Raw genomic sequence first — 19,565 nt, forward strand, 5'->3', positions numbered from 1 at the left:
CACTCAAGGCCAACATTTAACAGCATGCTGGCTGCACGTTGTTACATTCACCGAGGGGCACCTTTAAAAAAACTGAAAACATCTGTACCTTTCTTTCCTTGTTCCCTATTTCCTTGGGACCTCTCCAGCAGTGGAGAAGCTCGTCCTTTACCCTTTCTTGCTTCCTTCTCCCAGTCCCTCTTCTGTCTGTGCTCTGCTTCTTCCCTCTCCAGCTCTGGTTTAAGCTGCTGTGTTGTTTTGTTTTGTTTTTTTTAATTTGCCCATGCCCAAGAATCATACAGATTGTGGTACGGGTCACAGAGTCATGTGTCACTGTTCTTCCACTCCCGCTGCTTTTGGGGTGTCTCCAAGTGGCTGAACTATGGAAAATCCTCTGGGCGGGGGGGTGTTCGCTTACTACCTTCACTTAGTTTTGCCCTCTGGAAACACCACCATCATCCTTACGTTAAACGTTCCCGATCCTTGGACTGCACCCGAGGTCAGTGCCTGGCCGCCCGGGCAGGGAAACCGTCTCCGGGCCGCTCTGAGGGGGCTGCCCAAGATGGTGGGGTGGGGGGTGCCCCCAAGATGGCGGCCGCGCAAGATGGCGGCTCTGAGGCGGCGGGGACTGACACCCGACCCCCTTCACGGGCCCCGGTGAGCGGGCAGGGGAGGGCGGGTGCACCCGGACAGAGCCGCCCGCCCTCCCCTGCCTGCCCGCTGGGGCGGAGGCCAGGCGGCGCCGCCTCCCCGAGGCGGGAGGCTCTGGCGGCGGCACACGGCGATGCGGCTCCCCGGCGGGACGCCGCCAGCCCGGTTCTTCCTCGCTCTCTGCGTCTGGAGGCTGGTGCCGCGCCGGGACGCCGCAGGTAGCCGGGGCTGAGGGGAGGGGAGTGGCGACCGCGTGTGAGCGGCTGTTAGAGCGGTACCCCAGCCTGCCATGGTCCTGAGGGGAGCTCCCCAGCGGGCCCTAACACTGATTTCTTTTGAAAAAAAGGAATTTTTTGCGCAGAAAGTAACAAGGTTTCCCTTTGAAAACAAGCCGGGCAGCCGCTGAGGGGCTGGTAGAAGCGGGGACTCCCGCAGCCCCGGGAGCTGGCTGTAGGGGCCAGGTGCCGTTTGGCAGGGAAAGGGGAGAGCAGGAAGGCGAACAGGGGAGATCAACAGTTGTGTCATCTTCCGTGATGGCTGTTGATATTGGGGTGGCTTCTGTCTCCTTTTTCAGTACCATGCGCTTCCCTGAACCGTGCAGGGATGAGGCTACTTGGGCTGGTCCAGCAAAACGTTGGGTGACCGTGTTGGGTGACCTGGTGTCACTAGCGCTGTAACACCAGTCATCTCTGCTCCTTCGGGTCACTTGTTTGTTGCCCTTGTCTCGGGCAGAAGTAGCGTGTCCTTGCTTTCCAGTTGAGCCTTTTAAGCTGCGTCCCTCTTCCCGATCATGCGTCTGCATCTGGGAGATCCTTTAACAAGAACCCCCCTAATAAGCTTTGCAGAGGGTTGATATATATCAGATGCTGATGGAAGGGGGCTTTGCCGGTTCCTTACATCCTTAACACTGTTGCTTCTGTTTTGCAGGAACAGAGGAAGTGGTCTTTGGGAAGGTTGGAGGAAGCATCCTCCTTTTATGCCGAAATGTCTCCAAAGAAGCAACCGAGGTGGTTTGGTTTCAAGGGGATCCACACTCTTTCCCACCACTCTTCTCCTCAAAGGTTGCCTTCCCCCCGGATGTCCGCTTCTCCCTGGTAGACAACAGCTCTCTGCGCATCACAGGGCTGCGTGTGCAGGACGAAGGCAACTACACTTGCAAGGAAGTGCTGAACAAGACGGACCATGAGCACAGGGTGCAGCTCCGGGTAGCCAGTAAGTCTGTCCTGTGTTTGTGGATTTCCTCCCTTGAGTCTCACAGGTCCCCAGATTCACCTGGCACTGGTGGAAAAAATAATGTAAAAAAGGGCAAGGTGGCCTTATAATGCAAAGTCAGTGAGCAGGCAGATACTACTCAATTACTCATTCACTCACAAGCACCGAGACATCTGTCTAAATGGTCTGTCAAGGACCAGTTGTGTGCAATGCAGAGGACAGAATGCTAGTCATTAAGTCCTCTCTATGTCTCTTCAGTTCCTTCTTCACTGCTTATGATAAACTAGTTTTTGGACAGATCTTTAATATCCTGTAGCTCTTCCTTGGGTGGTCTTTGGCTCAGAATCTGGCTGACTTGAGCCTTTGTAAATCTTAGGGTGGGGGCTGCTGCTCCCTGTCTTTTCTACCCTTGATTGAAGTGCATGTTTGAAGTAGATGTTGGTGTGAGGATGGAGGGTCCTCAGCTGAGTCTTACAGTGCAGCCTTCCAGTTCTGATGAAAACATCACATTCCTCAGATTTCCTGCTGGAAACATGCCTGTTGTTATCGGCACACTCCATTCTTTCAGCCTTTTTTTCCTGTTCTGTCTTTTGGTCCTCTCTGACTTCCATCCCTCTTTCAATCATTTGTTGTCTTAGAAATCTTCACAGCACAGGTGGAGGGTCAGGCTGGAGAGCGCTTGAGTCACTTTGCACACCGCTGGTGCAGGTCCTTCCTGCTTCTGTAGGGGAACATTATCTTGCCCGGATGTCCCAGCTCTTTTGTGGAACAGCCCCCTCCAGATTAGCAGAGAGCGCAGGTCCTATGGCTAGTACCACTCTTGCTAGTCATTAAGTCCTCTCTATGTCTCTTCTGTTCCTTCTTCACTGCTGATGATGAATTAGTTTGTTGGCCCCGTCACCAAGTCTGATCAGGTGTGACATAGGCTCTGGCCCCTCAGACCTGGGCAGTGACCTGCTGTCCTTTATGCCAGCCAAGCCCATATTACAGGGTTGAGAAGAGGGAAAGACTGCTGCCAGTTTGCCTTTTTTGGTGACAGAGCTCTGTGCTCTGTTGGCCCCTTCCTTTCTGGCTGGTCTTTCCATCAACATCTACTGTGTGCGAGACCCGTTTTCTGTTTGCATTCAGGGTGTTCCTTCCTTCTTGGTGTTTGGTGAAGGGTGTGTGTTATAAAAGTTGTACCTGTTTTGTACAAATTAAATCTCTGTAAATTCACACGTGTAAAAATTCCCTTCCTGGGGTGAGGAACCTGTAGATGGGATTTGGAGTGTCATGGAGGGCTGGAGTGGAGGAATTGAACCTCAGTCTGCTTCAGAGAATGTGTATGTAGTCATGGGACTTAGGAGGCAGGAGCCCTAAATCTGGAGCATTGATGCAAAACACGAGCAAAAGATATCTATGGCATACCAAGTGTTGGTGCTGCACTCTGAACTTCATTTATTAGAGTGAAATTAATGTGTCAATTAATTTCCAAAAGTTACAAAGGTGATATGGGACACTGGTGTGCCCTTAAATAGGTGAGAGAGGTGTTTCTGGTGGTGCTTTAGATCAGCAGAAGCACCAGCAAAGGCCAGAATTAAAGCTTCTCAGCCTCAGACAAGAAGCACGGGCCCTGATTTTTCACATTCATTGTTACTGGAGCAACTTAGCCTGGGCTGGAGTGAACCTCTCAGACATAGACCAGGCACTGCTGTAAGAGTCCCCCAGGACCTGTAGGATGCATGTGGGACTTACCAGTTGACAGTCATCAACCCATCTCATGCGTTGTACCAAAAATCTTTTTTATGCTTAAAACTGCATTTAAAAAAGCCACAAGCGGTTGAGTAAACATTCTAGTAACACAGCAAAGGTGCAGCCCTGCCTTGAGCCACTGTTCTGTGTTTGTTTTGGATGGGAAGCACAGGGTGTGAAGGAAACGTGCAGTTGCACACCTCCAAGGGATTCCTTGGTCTGTTTGTGTGCAATTTGATACACGCTGCTGTTGGCTCTTCTGTGGGCCTGAGGTCCTTATTGCTGGTGTTTTGTGAGAGTTTTTTGGTTGTGGGGGACTGGAGGTTTTTAGGTTTTTGACATGTTAACTAACATTTTGGGAACAGATCACTGTTAGCATTTAGACAGAAGAGTAGAGATGTACTGGGAGGGCCTGGGAGTTCAGAACGTGAAGCTGGTGGCTTCAGGAGGCAGGTTCCTGGAACCAGCACAGACAGTGCAGTGCCCTGGCTGGATGTCCCGGAAGGGCTGTGTCTGCCTCACAGACACCTTCCTCACGGGGCTGTTTCTGGTGATCCAGGCTGACAGGTTGCTCTTGTGAACCACAGCCAGGATTCAGATCAGTTATGAGACCTACCCAGAGCTGGGACAGAGGAAGTATTGTAGAGAACTTTTTTGCCAGAGGTGGATGGTTTCAAAGATCATATGAGATGCATGTGTATAGTTCCTGGAAGGCCAAGCCCCAAGAAGGTATGTTCTTGTAGCTCACATGGGGTTTTGCCATGATGTTGGTTTTTTTAACTATGTCATTTGAAAGTCACTTGAATAACTGCTCTGCAAAATAAACATCAGGCATCCCTCTGACACCTCTTGTGTGGGGCTTGCTTTGGTGGCGTCTGATCTCGCAGTGGGGTCTTGTTCAGCGTTGGATTAGGCAAGCCAGCCACAGGGACACAGTGTGGTAATTCAGCCTGGATCAGAGTCCAGAATCCCTATGACTGTTAAACAACACGTGTGTGTGTCTGTGCATGGGAGGTGTGTGTGAAACCAGCTGGTGGGAGACAGACAAGAACTCACACTGCATGAAACATAAGACCTGCTCTGCCTGAAGGGATTGCTCTTGGGTTACTATTGACTTTTGACCTCCTCCTGCCATCATGTAGTTGTTTCTGTGTTTAAATAACAAACAAGTTGTGGTGGTTACCATGTGGCCCTGGCATGAGGCCAGCAGTGACTTACCCTACCTATGTTCTTTCTGGAGTTTGTCCCCACTGCTGCAGTGTGGTGTGGACACAGAGTGCGGTGCGTGGCTGAGCGATACCATCTGGCCCCCCACGGCAGTGACAGTGGTGCAGGAAGGAACAGAGCACACCTGGTTTGGCTTCAGTGGCACATGTCCATGGCCCTGACCCTGCGAGCTGAAGTCACCAGGAGTCCTTGTGGGCAGAGCATCTTGTACACTAGAACAGTCTCCTTCAGAAATGTGCTGGGCTTGCTGGGGCAGCCTTTGAGCTGGTGGCCCTGAGGAGCAAAGGCAAGAGCCCTGATGCTTTCTGTGGCCCCTTGGGAAATCTGAGTGCTTGTATCAGCAACGTGGAAAGGCAGAGCCTTGTTCTCAAGTAGTGTGACTCGGTGTGACCCCCTCATAGCTGTGGCGTGAGGACCAAGGACAGCATGGAGATTTTGTTCCCCCACTGTGCTTTTAGGTGCTTATCTCATCTCTGCTGGATAAAGCTGAGGCAATAATTTGTTTCCTCCCTGCGCATTAGTCCCTCAAGGTTTGGCTTTGGTTACTGTTAGGGGTTTTGCAGGACAGCCTCCTGCTTGGTCCCTCTTGGCTGTCCTTGTGCTCCCCTGGGGCTGTGGGATGCAGGTCAGGGAGCAAGACAGGCAGAGAAACCAGGAAGACTTTCAAGGGGAGCAGTGGCAAAAACAAGCACTTGCTGGGGATCCAGCCCTGAGGTGCTGAGAGCTGAGCTCAGAAATGTTTCTAACCATGTGCTGTTCTTCCTGATAGATCCACCGCACTCAGCCCCAAAGTGCTGGGCTGAGACTTCCTCATCGGGGCTGATGCTGCAGCTGTTTTGTAGCTGGCCTGGGGGGTACCCCCACCCTACCCTGCACTGGAGAGAAGAGGGGCACAATCTGGAGAACTCAAGCTGGGTCATCAGCTCCACAAGCTCCTCGGACACCCACGTGGAAATGCTGAACAGCTCCCACCTCTCCCACCGCAAAGTGTTCAAGTGTGTTGGGAGCCACGTTGTCAAGCAGGAGGAGCCTGCGTGCACTGTGGAGATAAGTGAGTTGATTTGCCTGTCTTATTAACTGTTAATGAGTCTGCTAATGGTGGAGCAGACAGGTACCCCGGTCATTCTCTGCCCTCCAGAGCACTAAGGCAACATGCAGGCAAGCCAGGCTTGCAGGCGCTTGCCTCAGGGAGAGATGCTAACGAGGCAGTGTGGCAGGGCTGGGCTTGTGCCGAGGTGCCTGCACGAGTCCCGCAGCTGAGACCCCTCACGGCATAGGTGTAGGTGAGTTGTGTTTTGGGTACATCTTCCGGGGCCAACAAATCTCCCTGCACCAAGCTTTTCACCTGTGCAAGCACTTGTGCCTGAGTGACAGGGAGAGGCAGTTTTAGTGCCTTGCTCATCTGGAGATTAAGTTTCATTTTGAGATTAAGTTTCATCTTGAGATTAAGTTTGGCAAGGCTGGTTTATAGCAGAAGGGTCCTGCATGCCCCCAGGCCCCCTTCAAGCATCTAAGGGAGCTGAATAAAGTGGCTTTTGAAAACCTGAGCTGTATTTGTCCTCCATGGGTTGTCAGGGCTACACAAGAGCTCTGCTGATCCCAAGGAAAATTCCTGGGCTGCCTTTCTTCTCTCTGCCATCTTCTCACTGGCTACCATCTGACCATTCTTCCCTGGGGATGCAAAGGCAGGTGTCAAAAAAAGGACTGAGTAACGTGGAAGTTGCTCAGACCGCTCCTTGTAAGGCTGCTGAAGTTGAGTGAGTGAGCTGAGTGCCAAACCCACAGTGCTCAAGTCCCGGACTCCTGTCTGACTTCCTTCTGTTAATAATTATTAATCATTAAGTCAGATGGCTGATTGCTTGTTATGTTAAACTCCTCCATTCCCTTCTTGACTCTCTTTTTTATTTCCCCCTTGGGCTGTTCAGAAATCCCTTCTTTGGAGTCAGAGCCTCCAAAGACCTGTTTTGTGGGTGACAACGTGACCCTGACGTGCCGTGTGACCGAGAGCACCCCAGCAGCGAGGCTCACCTGGCTGCGGGGCATCACCCAGCCAGAGGTGGAGATCCAACCTGGAGGGAGGTACCTCATCGCCCAGGAGGGCAACGTGTCCCGGCTCACCATCCAGAACTGCTCCCAGGGCACCGACGGGGGCTGTTACGTCTGCAAGGCACAGAACCCCGTGGGGCTGAGGGAGCTGTTCGTTTGCCTGACGGTGAAGGGTGAGTGGGGCTGCCGGGGGTTGCTGTGGCAGGGATTGAGGAGGAGTCAGGAACACAGTTCACGGGGGCCGCTGGCAAACCCCCATGGGGCTCCACTTGCCACCAAGAGCCCTCTTTGCCTGCGGATGCTTTCCACACACTTGCAGCAAGCATAGATGCAGGATTGGCTCCCTTCATCACAGGGTGAAAAGGCCCGATCCCATCGCCTTGGCGTAACAGGCCTGAGGGATGTGCTTCCTTGGTCCCTCCTGGGGGCTGTGAGTGCAAAGGAGCTCCTCCCAGGGCCAAGCTGCTCAAGATGCAGTGGGCAGGGGTTGACTTGCTTTCACTAAATGCACATGGGTGCAAAATTAGGGGCCTTATTGTGGTGCTCTCTGTATCAACAAAACACGAGAGCCTGAAAGTGGGACTGTTGCAATGATGAGAAATGGGAGCTGAGACAGCATCGGGACCTGCTGTGTCTCTTGCACTGAAAATTCCTCATCCATCCATGTCCCAGTGCCAAGCTGACCTCTCGTGTCTCCTCTCCACAGAGCCGGTGAACATCATTGGGGTGGTGGGTGCTGTGGTGGTCCTGTCCCTGCTGGCTGTTCTCACCATCACCGGGATCATCTTGTACTACAATCCCCTCCTGTGCCTGAGAGGTAGGAGCTCTCCTCTGCACAAGCCGGGAGGGCGTTACCCCTTCCTGGGGCGGCCTGGTTTTATCCCTAACCAGCTTGTCCCTTCTGCTGTGCTGGACTCAGCCTGATGATCACCCCAGCCCTTGGGTCTCATCCTGCTCCTGGCCAGAACCCTGTCAGCCCTGGAGGCAGATGGGTTGGAAACATGAGGCCCTTCCCTAGCTGAGTGTTTCAGGCACCTTCTCCTTGCCTTAGCTGTGCTGGGATGGGTCTTCTCTTTCCTCATGACCTTTCTGGTGCTCCCATCCTATATGGGGGCAGGTCACCTTCACATCTGTGTGGCTGCCAGAGACCGTCCTATCACAGGCAGGACTGGGAGGAGTTGTACAGTAAAGCCAGCAGCACACTGCGGCTGGTTTCTAACTGTCTTTTCCCTTCTCTCCCATTCAGGTGCTGCATTCAGGTGAGTGTTGATTTTCCCCAGCCCTGTCCTGAGAGGCCTCACTAGTGCGTCATCTCCTGGCAGAGGTGATCTCCCTGTAGGGTGGGGAATCCACCTCGGAGGCAGGACCTGTGCCCAGACAAAGCTGTGCTTACGTGGGAGCTGTGCCTCCCGCGGGAAGGGGGTGGTGGGGATGAGTGAGACTCGGTGCAGGAGGACAAGGGGATCGGAGGGCGCTCGGTGCCAGAGCAGGAGTGGCATCGCGCTGGGGCGTGCGGGTGTGGGAGGAGGCTGTGCAGGAGAGCTGCTCCTGGGTACAGGGGAGCCCGACAGCTTGGAGAGTAAATCGAAATGGTGATCTGCCACCCCGTATGGGCGTTTCCCCGTGTCCTTCCCCCTCAGGAGGGATGTGTGATCATGAACATGAACAAGAGCTGCCTGGGGGTTCAGGCATGCTGGATTCCTTCTCTGCTTCCTGCTCGAACCCCTCCTGGCCCCGCACCCTGCCCTTGCCCCTGTTGGTTCTGTTCCCACAGCTGTGGTGCTGCTGCAGGGGAAGACTCGTTTCTGAGTGCCTGCGTTTCCCCGTCGGTACGGGAGGGGAGAATAACTCCCCTCAGGAGGGGTTGTGCGGTTTAGTACGTGAATATTCGTGAAGTGGTTGGAGGACTTTGGAAGACCAGTGGGAAGCAGTGCAGAACGCTTTTGGTGGTGTTGCTGCCAGCAGGGTCTGAAACCAGCCGGTCCCTGAACACGGTTAGTGCAGTATTGGAAGAGTCCATCAAAATTGATAGTTTTGGTGTTAGAGGGTTGTCAGATCCAGGGCAGGCACGGGCTGGAGGGAGGGGCCAGGACAGGCTGTCCTCAGCCCTTCAGCCTCCTCTGCTTGCTCTGCCGTTCACAGGAATCAAGACTCGGGTGATGTCTTAGTGCTGGTGGACTCAGATGATGACGATGAGGGGAAGGGGGAGGAGGAGAGCAGGAGCAGTTCCACCAAGCACGAGGCAATGGCGCTGGTCAATGGGCACCACATCCAGGCTGCTCACCTCAACTGCCTGACGGAAGGTGAGCCCTGCCGCCTGCCCGCTGGCCTGCTTTTGGGGCCGGACCTGCCTGTTCCCCTGCTAAGCTCTGGGTCTTCCAGGAGCAGCTGCCGTGAGGGAGGAATTCCTGTTGTCCGGCTTGCTGGCTCCTGCTGAGATGCTGCTGCTCTGTGCCCTGCGTAGGTGACGATGGCGAGCAGCGCGCCGGGGTCTCCCTGCAGGACACGGGAGGAGAGACACGAGGCACGTAGTTCCCGCCCCTCCGTGCAGAAGCACACGCAGCTCCGCTGGACGCCCGGCGTCACGCTCGTCCTCGTCGCCGTGGGGCTGAGCGCGGGCCGTGGGGGTCCTGCAGCGGACTGTTTCGGCCAGAGCACCCCCACTTCCCCCTCCCCTCACCCCTGCCCCACCTTTCATTCCCTCCTTCCCCAGACTTGTTTCTCCATTTCTCTTCCCCTCTCTTCATGTTCCTCTTTGTCTTGGGTGTCTTTTTTAACAAGGTGGCACCCGGCGCAGGCAGAGCTGGGGAAGGGGGTCCCAGTAGCCCGCTCCTCTCCATGCCTGTGGCGGACTCCAGTACCAGTTCAGGATTCTGGCCCAGGCGCCACGAGCAGTGCTGGGGTTGTGGGGAGCGTGATGGAGAAAGTCTCCATGGGGCTGCAGGGGTCCTGGGATAACAGAAGAAACAACAGTTGCACAGGCAGGACAAGGGTGATGCTGACTCTAGGGAGGCTTAATTCTTTTTATTACAAATATTTTTTCCTCTATTCCTTCTGAAATGTTTCTCCGTTATCTAAGTTGGGAGTTAATCTCTACCTTGCAGTGTGGTTTTTAGGGGGATTCCTGGCTGTGATGGAAAGCATGGAGGGAATTTATACAGGGAGGGGATGAGGAGAGCAGGATCTGCACGGGGGGATCAGGGCAGCTGGGGAAGGGAACTGTAGAGTGGGTAATGGAGGAGCCAGGGCGTGTGGGAGAGGAGGGAGGGACAGGTCAAGTCTGAGCCCCCAGTGGGGTCAAGGGAGGGACTGGAAAGGCACAGCAGGAACAACGGGGAGCAGCTGTGTCCTCAGAGGGGAGCTGGGGGGACCCGAGTGTGTGTGGGGGGCATGGGAGGCGATCAGGCTGTAGGGGCAGGAATGGCTGAACAGGGCAGGATGGTCTGGAACGGGGATGGGGGCGTGGAGGGGAACAGGAATAAACCGTCAAATGCGGAGTGAGATTGTGTGGAGGGTGTCGGGGGAGTGAGTGCTCGAGGGGTCGGAGTGTGTGCGGAGGGTAGGGGGGGAGCTGAGCACGCACTGGGGGAACCAGGGGATCTGGTGCACATGGGGGAACGAAGGGGACCCAAGGGCACGTGGAGGGGAAAGGAGGCGCTCCTGGGGCAGGTGGTGAGGGGCAGCGGGTCTGAGCCCTCCCTGGGCTGTGAATAAGGACAGTGTGAGATGGAGGAGAGCTGAGGGGGGGTGAGCGCTGGGCGGGGCGGGGGGGGTGGGGGGTCCAGCTGTGCGCGGTGGACTCTGAGGGGGCCTGGAGCCCGAGTGGAGGTTCCTGAGGGGCTGGGGGGGACCGGAGTGGGGGCGGAAGGCCCTAGAGCCCCGGGGGGGAGAGAACCCCGGTGGGACCGGCCTGCAGCCTGTCCCCAGGGAGCCTCTGCACCGGCCCTGGGGGAGCGGGGCAGGACCCAGCACCTCGCCCTCGCTCGGAGCCACGCCAGGAAAATCCCAGGGAACTGCGGGAGCCTCGGGCTGCCCCTGGCAACGGTGCTGTGCTGCCGCCATCTCGGCTGCCCCGCTCCTCCGCCGAGGAGGCGGCACGGGCGAGGTGGCTTTCGGCATGGAGCAGTATTTGTGCGTGGCTTTCCGGGACAGGCTGCGGCTGCCGTGAGTGAGATCCCCCCCCCGTCCTCCCCGTGGGACCGGCAGCTGCCCACACGCTCCCGCGGTGGGTGCTGCTGGCTGGAGGAGAGCAAGGGCTCGGCAGCGGGGCGGCCTGTCGGTTTGTGTTCCCATCGCCGGCTCCCCAGAGTGCCACTGGGTGGGTGCTGGGTCCCCAGGCAGGGAGGGTCTGTGGTGTGTCCCCAGCTGGAGCACCCAGGGAGGGGAGGGCACCCCGATAACTCCAGATGCACCCCATCCAGAGCTGCCGGGACACTTGGGTGCCCACATGCTCCCTCACAGTCTCCTGTGTAGCTTTCACACGGTGTCCCCACCTTGGAACCGGGGAGCTGCTGTGCCTGTTGCCCTGCTCTGGGCTTGGGGGGGGCAGGGGGCTTCCCCGGGGTCTAATCAGCTGTGGTTGTGTCGTGCTGTGTCTTTCCGTGGGTGCTACAGGGGCACTGGGGGGCTCTGAGGGGAGGGAAACTGAAGTGGGAGGGTGGGTGGAGGGAGAGTGGCCCCTGTGCTGAGCCCCACAGGCAGCGGTGGTCTCTGGGGGGCCCCAGCTGTGCCACTGTGGTGGGTGCCCCTGCCTGGGCTCTCCCCACCCCGGGGCACGATGAGCTCCACGCCACCCGCGGCAGGATGGTGCCGACGGGGGATGCAGCTGCCCTGCCGCCCTCCACGCGCTTGCTGCTGAAGAGGCGGGAGGTGGCGGAGCTGGAGCGGGCACTGCAGAGCCGGCGGCAGGTAAGGGCAGCCCTCAGCCCCCCCACGTGTCCCCTCCCCGGGGGGACAAGTTCACGGGCTGGCACACCCGTCCCCGCCTCGGGCGCGCTGGCGTGGGGCGACGCTCTCGGCACCCGACGGTCCCGCAGGAGTTTCAGCAGAGGATGGAGCGACTGGCGCAGCGCCGGCACCAGCTGGGCCGGAGGGAAGAGCAGCTCCGGGATGTCATCCTCAAATTCGACGCCTTCCTTAAGGTGCCAGGGCGGGGGCCTAGGCCGGGCTGGCTGCCAGGGTCCCGCTGACCCCATCCTCGTGCCGCAGGCTTCTGCGGCGAGGCGGGAGCGGGCGCTGCGGCGGGCGGAGGAGGCGCGGGCGCGGGCGGCGGGGCAGGCTGCCGAGGCCGCCCGCCTGCGCCAGGAGCTCGCGGGGCTGCTGCGGCGCAGGGACCGCCTGGCCCGGTGCCTGCGGAGCCTCCGCACCTTCGGTGACTACCTGCGGGACGTGCTGGCCAGGATGGGGCAGGTGAGCGCGGGGTCCCTGGCCTGCGGTGCCATCCTGCATGTCCCCAGGCCCCTTGTGGGGGTCAGCCCCGTCCGGGGCAGCAGCCCCCCCACCCCTGCATCCTCTCAGGCCCCTCCCGCTGCCCAGTTCCAGGATGTCCCGGCCATGCTGGCCCATTTCGGGGCACTGGCAGGGGTGCGGGCAGCCCTGGCACAACAGGCAGAAGCTGGGCAGGAGCGACTGGCCCAGGGCCGGGCACGGCTCCAGCGGTACCAGGAGGAAGCTGACAGTGAGCTCCTGCGCACCAACAACGAGGTGGCCCAGCTCCGTGCGCAGCTGGGGGCTGCCCGCCACGTCAGGCTCCAGGGGGTAAGGGGGGACATGGGGTGCTCAAGGACCCCCCCCAGGGAGAGGGATGGCAGTATGGACCCCTGGCGTGCTGCAGAGGGGAGGTGCCCAGTGCAGTGGTGGTGGTAAGCCGGGGTGCAGCCCCTGGGCTGAGCTGGGGGTCCCGGTGCACCCAGAAAACATCACCAGTGACACTGGAACCCTCAGCCAGGAACCTCGGGTGCCCCTGACCCAGCTTGGGGGGTGCAGGGGACAGGGGGCAGTGGCTGGGGGGGGCCCAGGGCTCTCTGCTGCTCTGTCCCCCAGGAGTCCCGCTGGGCCCACGTCCAGAGCACGGCCGCCCAGAAGACCCAGCTGCTGGGGCAGGCCAAGCTGGCGGTGCTGAACCTCTTCCAGCTCACCACTGCGCGGCTCAAGGTCCCCGTGGATGTGGCCCTGGAGGACAGCGAGGCCCAGCTGGACACGGTCAGCACAGCCTCCTCCCTGCAGTGGTGGGGCTGGGGGGCACACAGAGACATTTGCGTCCCCAGATGGCTGTGGCATCAAGGTCCCTGCCTCCACAGGTGCTGCTCTGCTTGCAGGACCTGGCTGCCATCTGTGCCGAGCTGTGCCCCCGGCAGATGGGGCCATGTCCCCCACCCTTGCCTGCAGCCACCAGCGCGCACCCACAGCGCCAGAGGGGTGCCAGGGTGCCTCCAACCCAGGAATAGCCCCCCAGAGACAATCACCTGTTCCTGGGGCTGGGGAGAGGCTGCCATGGCCAGTGTGGGGCCCCAGGACCCCCAGCACCCCCCTGGGGATGGAGGTCACTCCCTAACAAGTCTGGGCACCCCCCAGATGAGAGGTGACGCAGAGGGTGGTGGCGAAGGCAGGGGCCAGGGCCCTCAGGGCAAAGCCTAACCCCCTGGGCTTCCCTCCTGCAAGGGGCACCCCAGGCAGCGGGGAGGGGCTGTCATGGAGGAAGGGGGAGCTGCTGCTTGTGTTCAGGCTGTTGGGTGTTGCGGGTGCCTCCTGTCAAAATATAACCCAGCTGTGGACACGCAGAACCTGGTGGTTTCAGGATTGCGCCTAGGGGGTGGCCCAAGGGGTCAAAAATTACCCCAGGCATGAAGCTCACTGCAACAACAAAGAGGAGTCAGGATGCAAAACCAGCCAAGTATTTAATGTCTCCTTCCCCGGCACCCAGCCCTGGCACGGGGGAAGCTGCTGGGGCACGGCCCCCTCCCCTACACTCTCTTCCGCAGTTTGCCCTTCTTGGCAGCGCCCACCCGGCGCCCGAAGGCCATTTGCCGCAGCTCCTGCACCCGCTGCCGGTTTCTGGCCTTCAGGCGCTTCAGCCCCCCGCTCTGCAGGAAGCGCTGCTTGGCCGCCTTCTTGCGCTGCTTCAGGATCTGCTGCTTGTTCTTCAGCTCCGAGCGCACCCTGCCCCGGGCCGGGGGCTGCCCGGGCCCTGCGGGGGGCACAGGGCCAAGCTCAGCTCCGCGGCCGGAGCGAGGTGGCGGGGGGGCGATGTGGGGCTCTGGGTACTCACCGTGCCCACGCCGGTGCTTCCCTCTGAACTGCTCACTGCCTCGGTTCTCATCCTCATCCTCGTCCCGCTCGTCAACCTTGTATTTCTGCTTCCACTTCTCATAGCTGGGCCGGGATGGGTTAAGGGAACGTGCGGTGATTCCCCATTGCAACCACACAGCCTCCCTCCTCGGGCCGGGCAGGGGATGGATCCCCGGGAGCAGGGCATGATGCCGCAGGGCTGCTGGTGGGCCCAGTCCTGCTCCCCTTCACCCCCAGCCCTTGCCGCAGCACAGGCAGGCGTCAGCGCCTGCAGGCAGGATACAGGTTGTTCTTGTAGGAGCTGCTGATGTAGCGCCCGCTCTCCGTCCGCACCTTCTTCTTGTCCTCCTGGCCCGTCTGCCCCACAAACCGCTTCTTCTTGCGGTCCCTGTGAGAGGGGAGGGCAGTGGGAGCAGGTGGTGGGTACCCCCAGCCCCGATTCCGCCCCCAGCCCCCAGGCAGCCCCCACTCACCACTTCAGCAGCTGCCTGCTCTTGTTGAGGTTGTGGTTTTCATCACCCATGAGATCCAGGACGGCTCCGGCCGCCTGCTGCTCGAAGGCGCTGCCCTCGCCGCTCACGCTCAGCCTGCAAAGGGCAGGCGGTGAGAGCAGCCCCCACGCAGGCCGGTGCCAGGACCCTCCCCCAGACTCACCCCCTCTCGCTCTCAAAGTCCTTGGGCCGGTATGGGATGTAGAAGTCATCGTCCTGCTGCACCGCCTGCTGCGGCTTTTTTCTGGCACCGTCTTCAACCCCGCGGCCCCGTTTTCGCTTCTGGCCCACCACGGTGGAGAACACGTCCTGGAAGGTGATGGCGGAGGGGCTGGGAGGGCCACATCCCCCGGGGCAGCCGCTGCACCGGTCCCCGCACCCTGGCACAGCCCGAGGGCCCCAGTGCTGCCAGCACCCGGCCAAGGCTGCCCGGCGGCAGCTGCCACGGCCGCAGCAAACCTCCCGTTCCTGCCGTTACCTGGAGGTTTTCCTCCTCTCCTTCTTCTCCCGCCTCGGGCCTGGGGAGAGCCGGGCCCAGCCCCTGCCCTTTGAGAGCCTCTGCCCGCTTCTCCTGCTGCCCACGCTGGTGCTTCTCAATGAGGGCACGGTCATGGCGCCGCTTCGACCGCATCACGGTGCTGGCCAGCGTCCGGGACGTGGCGTTGATCTCGAAGATGGTCTGCTCCCGGGAGGGAGGGGAGCCCCGCTGAGCTGCCCGCCGGCCGCCCGCACCTTCCCTCCCGCCCCACGCCAGGCACCTCCTGCCCAGCAACGGGTCTCAACTCACCGCCTTCGACTTGTAGTTTTTAATGCTGTCCACAAACCGCAGCCTCTCCAGCTCGGTGTCTTCGAAGCGAGCGCCTGCGGAAGGTGGGCAGGGAGAGGGGCACCCATCAGCTCCCTGGCCAGGGGAAGGGGGTCCCCTCCCTCGGTGTCCCTGCGGCACGCACTGAAGAGTGGGTGGATGCCCAGCTGCGACACGTCCAGGTCCTTCGCCCGCTTGATGGACTCGGGCGAGGGGCCGGGCCGGGAGCGCAGGTATTGCTTGTGGGCGTTCTCGGCGACGCGGCGCAGGCTCTGCAGCTCCAGCGAGCCCTCGTGGTCCGTCAGCAGCAGGCACTCCTCGTCGTCCATCAGGCTCTGGGGGACGCGGCCCAGGACCCCGCCGGCATCTGCAGCCCCGGGGACACCACGTCATCTTGCTGGCACCCGCCTGGGATTGCTGCAGCGGGCACAGCAGCAATCCAGGATTTAACAGAGCAGAGCCAACAGCCACAGGGAGCTCGGGGGGGTTAAATCAGCATCCCCTGACACACGGGGTGTCAGAACCCCCGTATCACCCCTCTGCACAAATGCTGACCACAAGACCATGAACTCCAGCACCAGCCAAGGATAAAACCACAGTGGCCGTGTGCCCAGTGTCCCAGCTTGGACACGCAGCCACCCCCCTGCCTGCAGCCAGGTCTGCCTTACCAGCGGGCATCTGGGCAGCGGCGAGGATGAGCGGGCGCCCCAGAAAGAGGTGGAGGTCAAAGACGTAGGGCATCTCATCGGGAGCCACCAGCGAGTAGGCAATGCCGCTCCGGCCAGCTCGGGCCACGCGACCTGGCAAGGGGAGGAGGAGAATGAGAAACCAGACCAGTGCCAGCCCGGCCTGCCCTGACACAGGCACGGACCCACTGGTGCCCCTGGGAGCCCACGCATGTGATGTTTACAGCTGGGCAAGGCTGGCGAAGGGGAGCCCACCACGGTGACATGCTAAAGGGAAAGCGCCAGCCCTGCCCCCAGGAGCCCCCCCAGTCCAGCTGGGAGATGAGGGACAGTCCTGGCCCTGCTTTGTCCCCAGCCTGTCTCCTGATGTCACAACATGGAGACCTCCTGCCCCAAAGACAGCAGCATCACGTCAGGGACACCAGTGCCAGCCCAGCAGGCCACAGGGATGGGAAAAACAGGACAAGGGACAGCACATTATCCCCTCCCTGTCACCCTGAGGGACCCCCAGGTTGGAAGGGTTCCTGCACGAGGCACCGGCACCCACCGACACGATGCAGGAACAGCTTGGCCTTGGCGGGGAAGCTGTAGTTGATGACATTGTCCAACATGGGGATGTCGAGCCCACGGGCGGCCACGTCAGTGACCAGCAGCACCGGGCACTTGCCCTGGGCGAACTTGGCAATGTTGATCTTGCGGGCGGTCTGGTCCAGCGAGCTGTAGATGTGTGTGCAGCGGATGCCCTGTGCTGTCAGCAGCTGGGGAGGAGGAAAGAGAGACCAGATATCCCCTGGGCAAGCACCCTCAGTCTCCCTGAAACCCCGGGGTGTCCACCCAGACCCCCAAATCCCACTGCGCTCCCCGCTCTGTCCGAGGGGCCTCCATGATAACATACAGTGAGATTTCTCCTTCAACCCAGCTAAACAGTGGCAGGGAGTCCAGCAGGGACAGGCCCACAGATGCAGACCCCATGTGGGTCCGGAAAGGGGTCTTAGGTACCCCTGGCAGCCTGCCATCTAATAGGGGTACATGCTGGGCACCCCAAAATGCCACTTGCCTCCTTGAGATACTCTGTGTGGTGCTTGGTGGCCACGAAGACGACCGTCTGGTCCTGAGGCTTCACCACGCTCCGGAGCAGGTGGAGCAACACAGCCGGTTTGTCGTCCCCACGCACGTGGAAGAATGCCAGCTGCAAAGGGAGGGCAGAGCTCAGCCCCTCTGCGTCCCCACGTCAGACACTGCCACCCCTTGTCCCCTCCCTGCAAGCCTGGAGCCACCGCAGGGTGGCCTGCAGGGGGTGGGGGGCACAAAGCCCATCTCAAGTCCCCTTGGCCCCTCTGACCTTGAGCTGCTCGCTGAGCTTGGACTCCACATCCAGACGGATCAGCATTGGCTCAGTGAGACCTGTGGGACGTGGGGACACGTGGGTCGCACATAGGATGCGCCCCTGGGACCAGCCCCACAGCCGCTTGGGCAAGCCTCCACCCAGCCCCGTTTTGCTACACAGCCCAGCCGCGGAACTGCGTCGTGTCCCCGTCCCCAGCTCCCCCCCAGCTGCCGCCCGCCCCACGCTCTCACCAGCCCGGGCAAACTCGACAAGCAGCTTGGGCAGCGTGGCAGAGAAGAGGACGGTCTGGTGGCAGTCTGGGAGCCGGGCGATGATCTCCTGGAGCTGCTCGGCAAAGCCCATCTCGAAGAGCCTGCAGGCGAGGGGACAGGGGACATGGCAGCGCCTGTTCGGTCCCTCCGTGCCCAGCCCTGCCGCTCCCCAGGGCACCTCACTCCCACAGCCCTGGGGACCCCCAGGGACCCCCCTGCACCCCGCTGACCTGTCGGCCTCGTCAAACACCACGTACTCCACGGTGTGCAGCTTCAGTTTCATCTCCACCGCCACGTGCACCAGGCGCCCAGGGGTGGCGATGATTCTGTGGGGACGGAGCTGGTGACAGGACCAGGCTGGGTGGGGGGGCAGTGTCCCCACACCATCCCGGGTGCAGGTCCCAAATGTGACCCACAAAAGACACGATTAAAGCCCCCCTGTTGCCTGTGGGGAGCATGGGAAGATGCTCCAAGGGAACACAGGAGACATCCATCGGGAACGCTGGCTGTAAACACCAGTGGTGTCCCCGGGAAGCGGGGAGCTCTTGAGGGCCATTTCCCCATCAGGTCCCCTCCCCATGCCCCCACTCACATGTCGGGGTTCTCATGCAGGGCAGCAAACTGGTCCTCCATCCTGTGAAGGCGGGGAGATGCTGGGGTGGCACCAGGCAGCATGGGGCAGCCCAGCCCCTCAGCAGGTTTTGGGGAGGCTTTAGGGAAGCGGGGACCGGTGGGGGTGGCTTACTTATCCCCTCCTAGGATCAGGGCTGTCTTTAGGCCTGTGAACTTGCCCAGCTGCGAGGTGAGAAAGAAACATGTCAGGGTGGGCGTTAAAACCAAGACCCTTGTCCCCGTTGTCCCCACTGCCCCCTCCCCGTACCTCCTTGGTGAACTTCAGGGTCTGCAGGGCCAGCTCGCGGGTGGGCGAGAGGACGAGGGCGCGTGCCCCGGCCTGGCTGGGCGCCTTCAGCCGCTCGAACATGGGGATGAGGAAGCAGGCCGTCTTCCCGCTGCCCGTCCGCGCCATCGCCACCACGTCCCGGCCGCGCAGGATGGCGGGGATGCTCTGCCAGACACCGCCCCGCCGTCACTGTCACCGTCACCGTCACTGCCACCGTCACCGTCACTGCCACCGCCCCGGGGCAGGGGTCCCGCCGCCCCCCCTGCTCACCTTCCTCTGGATGGGGGTGGGCACCTTGTAGCCCTTCTTCATGATGCCCTTGAAGACAGGGTAGCTGAGGCCTGCGGGGACGGGGACAGGTGAGGGGACAGTCCCCACCCCAGGGACGGCTGTCCCCCGCCCCGCACGCACCCATGGACTGGAAGCCCCCGGATTTCTTCTTCTTCTGGTTCTGGGCCCGCACCATGGCCCGTGTGTCCGGCTCGGTGTCGGCGCCATCGTCCTCCTCGGTGGCAGGGAAGGCGGGCAGCGGCAGCGTGGGGGCCTGGGGACAGCGGGGGACACAGCGGCGGTGAGGGGCGTCCCGGAGGTGCCAGGACACCACAGCTCTGCACTGCCGGCCTGGCGGGCAGCGACGGCGGCACCAGGGACACCAGCACTGGGGACACCGGCACTGGGGACAGTGGTACCGGGGACACCGGCAGTGGGGACAGTGGTACCGGGGACACCGGTACCGGGGATGCCAGCAGCGGCACAGGGGACACCGACACACGGGGACCGAGGGGACCGGAACAAGGGACATCAGCACCGGGCGCAGTGGGGACACCAGGAACGCCGCCCTGAACATCCTCCCCGGTCCCTCCCGTCCCCGCCCCTACCGGCACTCCCCGGGGCTGGCGGCGGGCGCGCGGCGGCGCCATGTTCGCGGCAGCGGAAGCACGTGGCGGCGC

The 19,565-nt window shown here is 60.6% G+C and overlaps 3 protein-coding genes across 4 annotated transcripts; 2 read left to right on the top strand and 1 right to left on the bottom strand.

The window, feature by feature from the left end:
• Nucleotides 1–567: 567 nt before the first annotated feature.
• On the top strand, nt 568–9,985 carry VSIG10 (V-set and immunoglobulin domain containing 10). Its single transcript, XM_074920726.1, is given in 9 exon segments — nt 568–702; nt 704–848; nt 1,558–1,842; nt 5,570–5,851; nt 6,726–7,019; nt 7,553–7,663; nt 8,093–8,105; nt 8,989–9,149; nt 9,311–9,985. Coding segments are annotated over 9 exon segments (1,494 nt in total). The 3' UTR covers nt 9,379–9,985.
• A 351-nt stretch (nt 9,986–10,336) lies between these two features.
• On the top strand, nt 10,337–13,423 carry CFAP73 (cilia and flagella associated protein 73). Its single transcript, XM_074921551.1, is given in 9 exon segments — nt 10,337–10,343; nt 10,774–10,941; nt 10,944–11,010; nt 11,649–11,754; nt 11,883–11,987; nt 12,055–12,255; nt 12,382–12,603; nt 12,889–13,047; nt 13,146–13,423. Coding segments are annotated over 9 exon segments (1,182 nt in total). The 3' UTR covers nt 13,293–13,423.
• Nucleotides 13,424–13,736: 313 nt separating this feature from the next.
• DDX54 (DEAD-box helicase 54) lies at nt 13,737–19,552 on the bottom strand. Of its 2 annotated transcripts, XM_074920710.1 has the most exons (20): nt 19,494–19,552; nt 19,027–19,159; nt 18,886–18,956; nt 18,595–18,780; nt 18,460–18,509; nt 18,307–18,348; nt 17,945–18,040; nt 17,694–17,815; nt 17,458–17,519; nt 17,173–17,304; nt 16,663–16,873; nt 16,098–16,229; nt 15,575–15,796; nt 15,412–15,485; nt 15,103–15,303; nt 14,788–14,933; nt 14,607–14,720; nt 14,417–14,521; nt 14,114–14,217; nt 13,737–14,032 (listed from the first exon to the last, which is right to left on the bottom strand). In XM_074920710.1, the coding sequence occupies exons 1-20, from the start codon at nt 19,533–19,535 to the stop codon at nt 13,809–13,811; spliced, it is 2,469 nt and encodes an 822-aa protein (XP_074776811.1). In that variant the 5' UTR covers nt 19,536–19,552; the 3' UTR covers nt 13,737–13,808. The 2 variants fall into 2 exon arrangements, with proteins under 2 accessions (XP_074776811.1, XP_074776810.1); XM_074920709.1 differs by having other exon boundaries at nt 13,737–14,217.
• Nucleotides 19,553–19,565: the final 13 nt, after the last annotated feature.

Source organism: Athene noctua, chromosome 17 (assembly GCF_965140245.1).
Source record: "Athene noctua chromosome 17, bAthNoc1.hap1.1, whole genome shotgun sequence".
Taxonomy (NCBI): domain Eukaryota; kingdom Metazoa; phylum Chordata; class Aves; order Strigiformes; family Strigidae; genus Athene; species Athene noctua.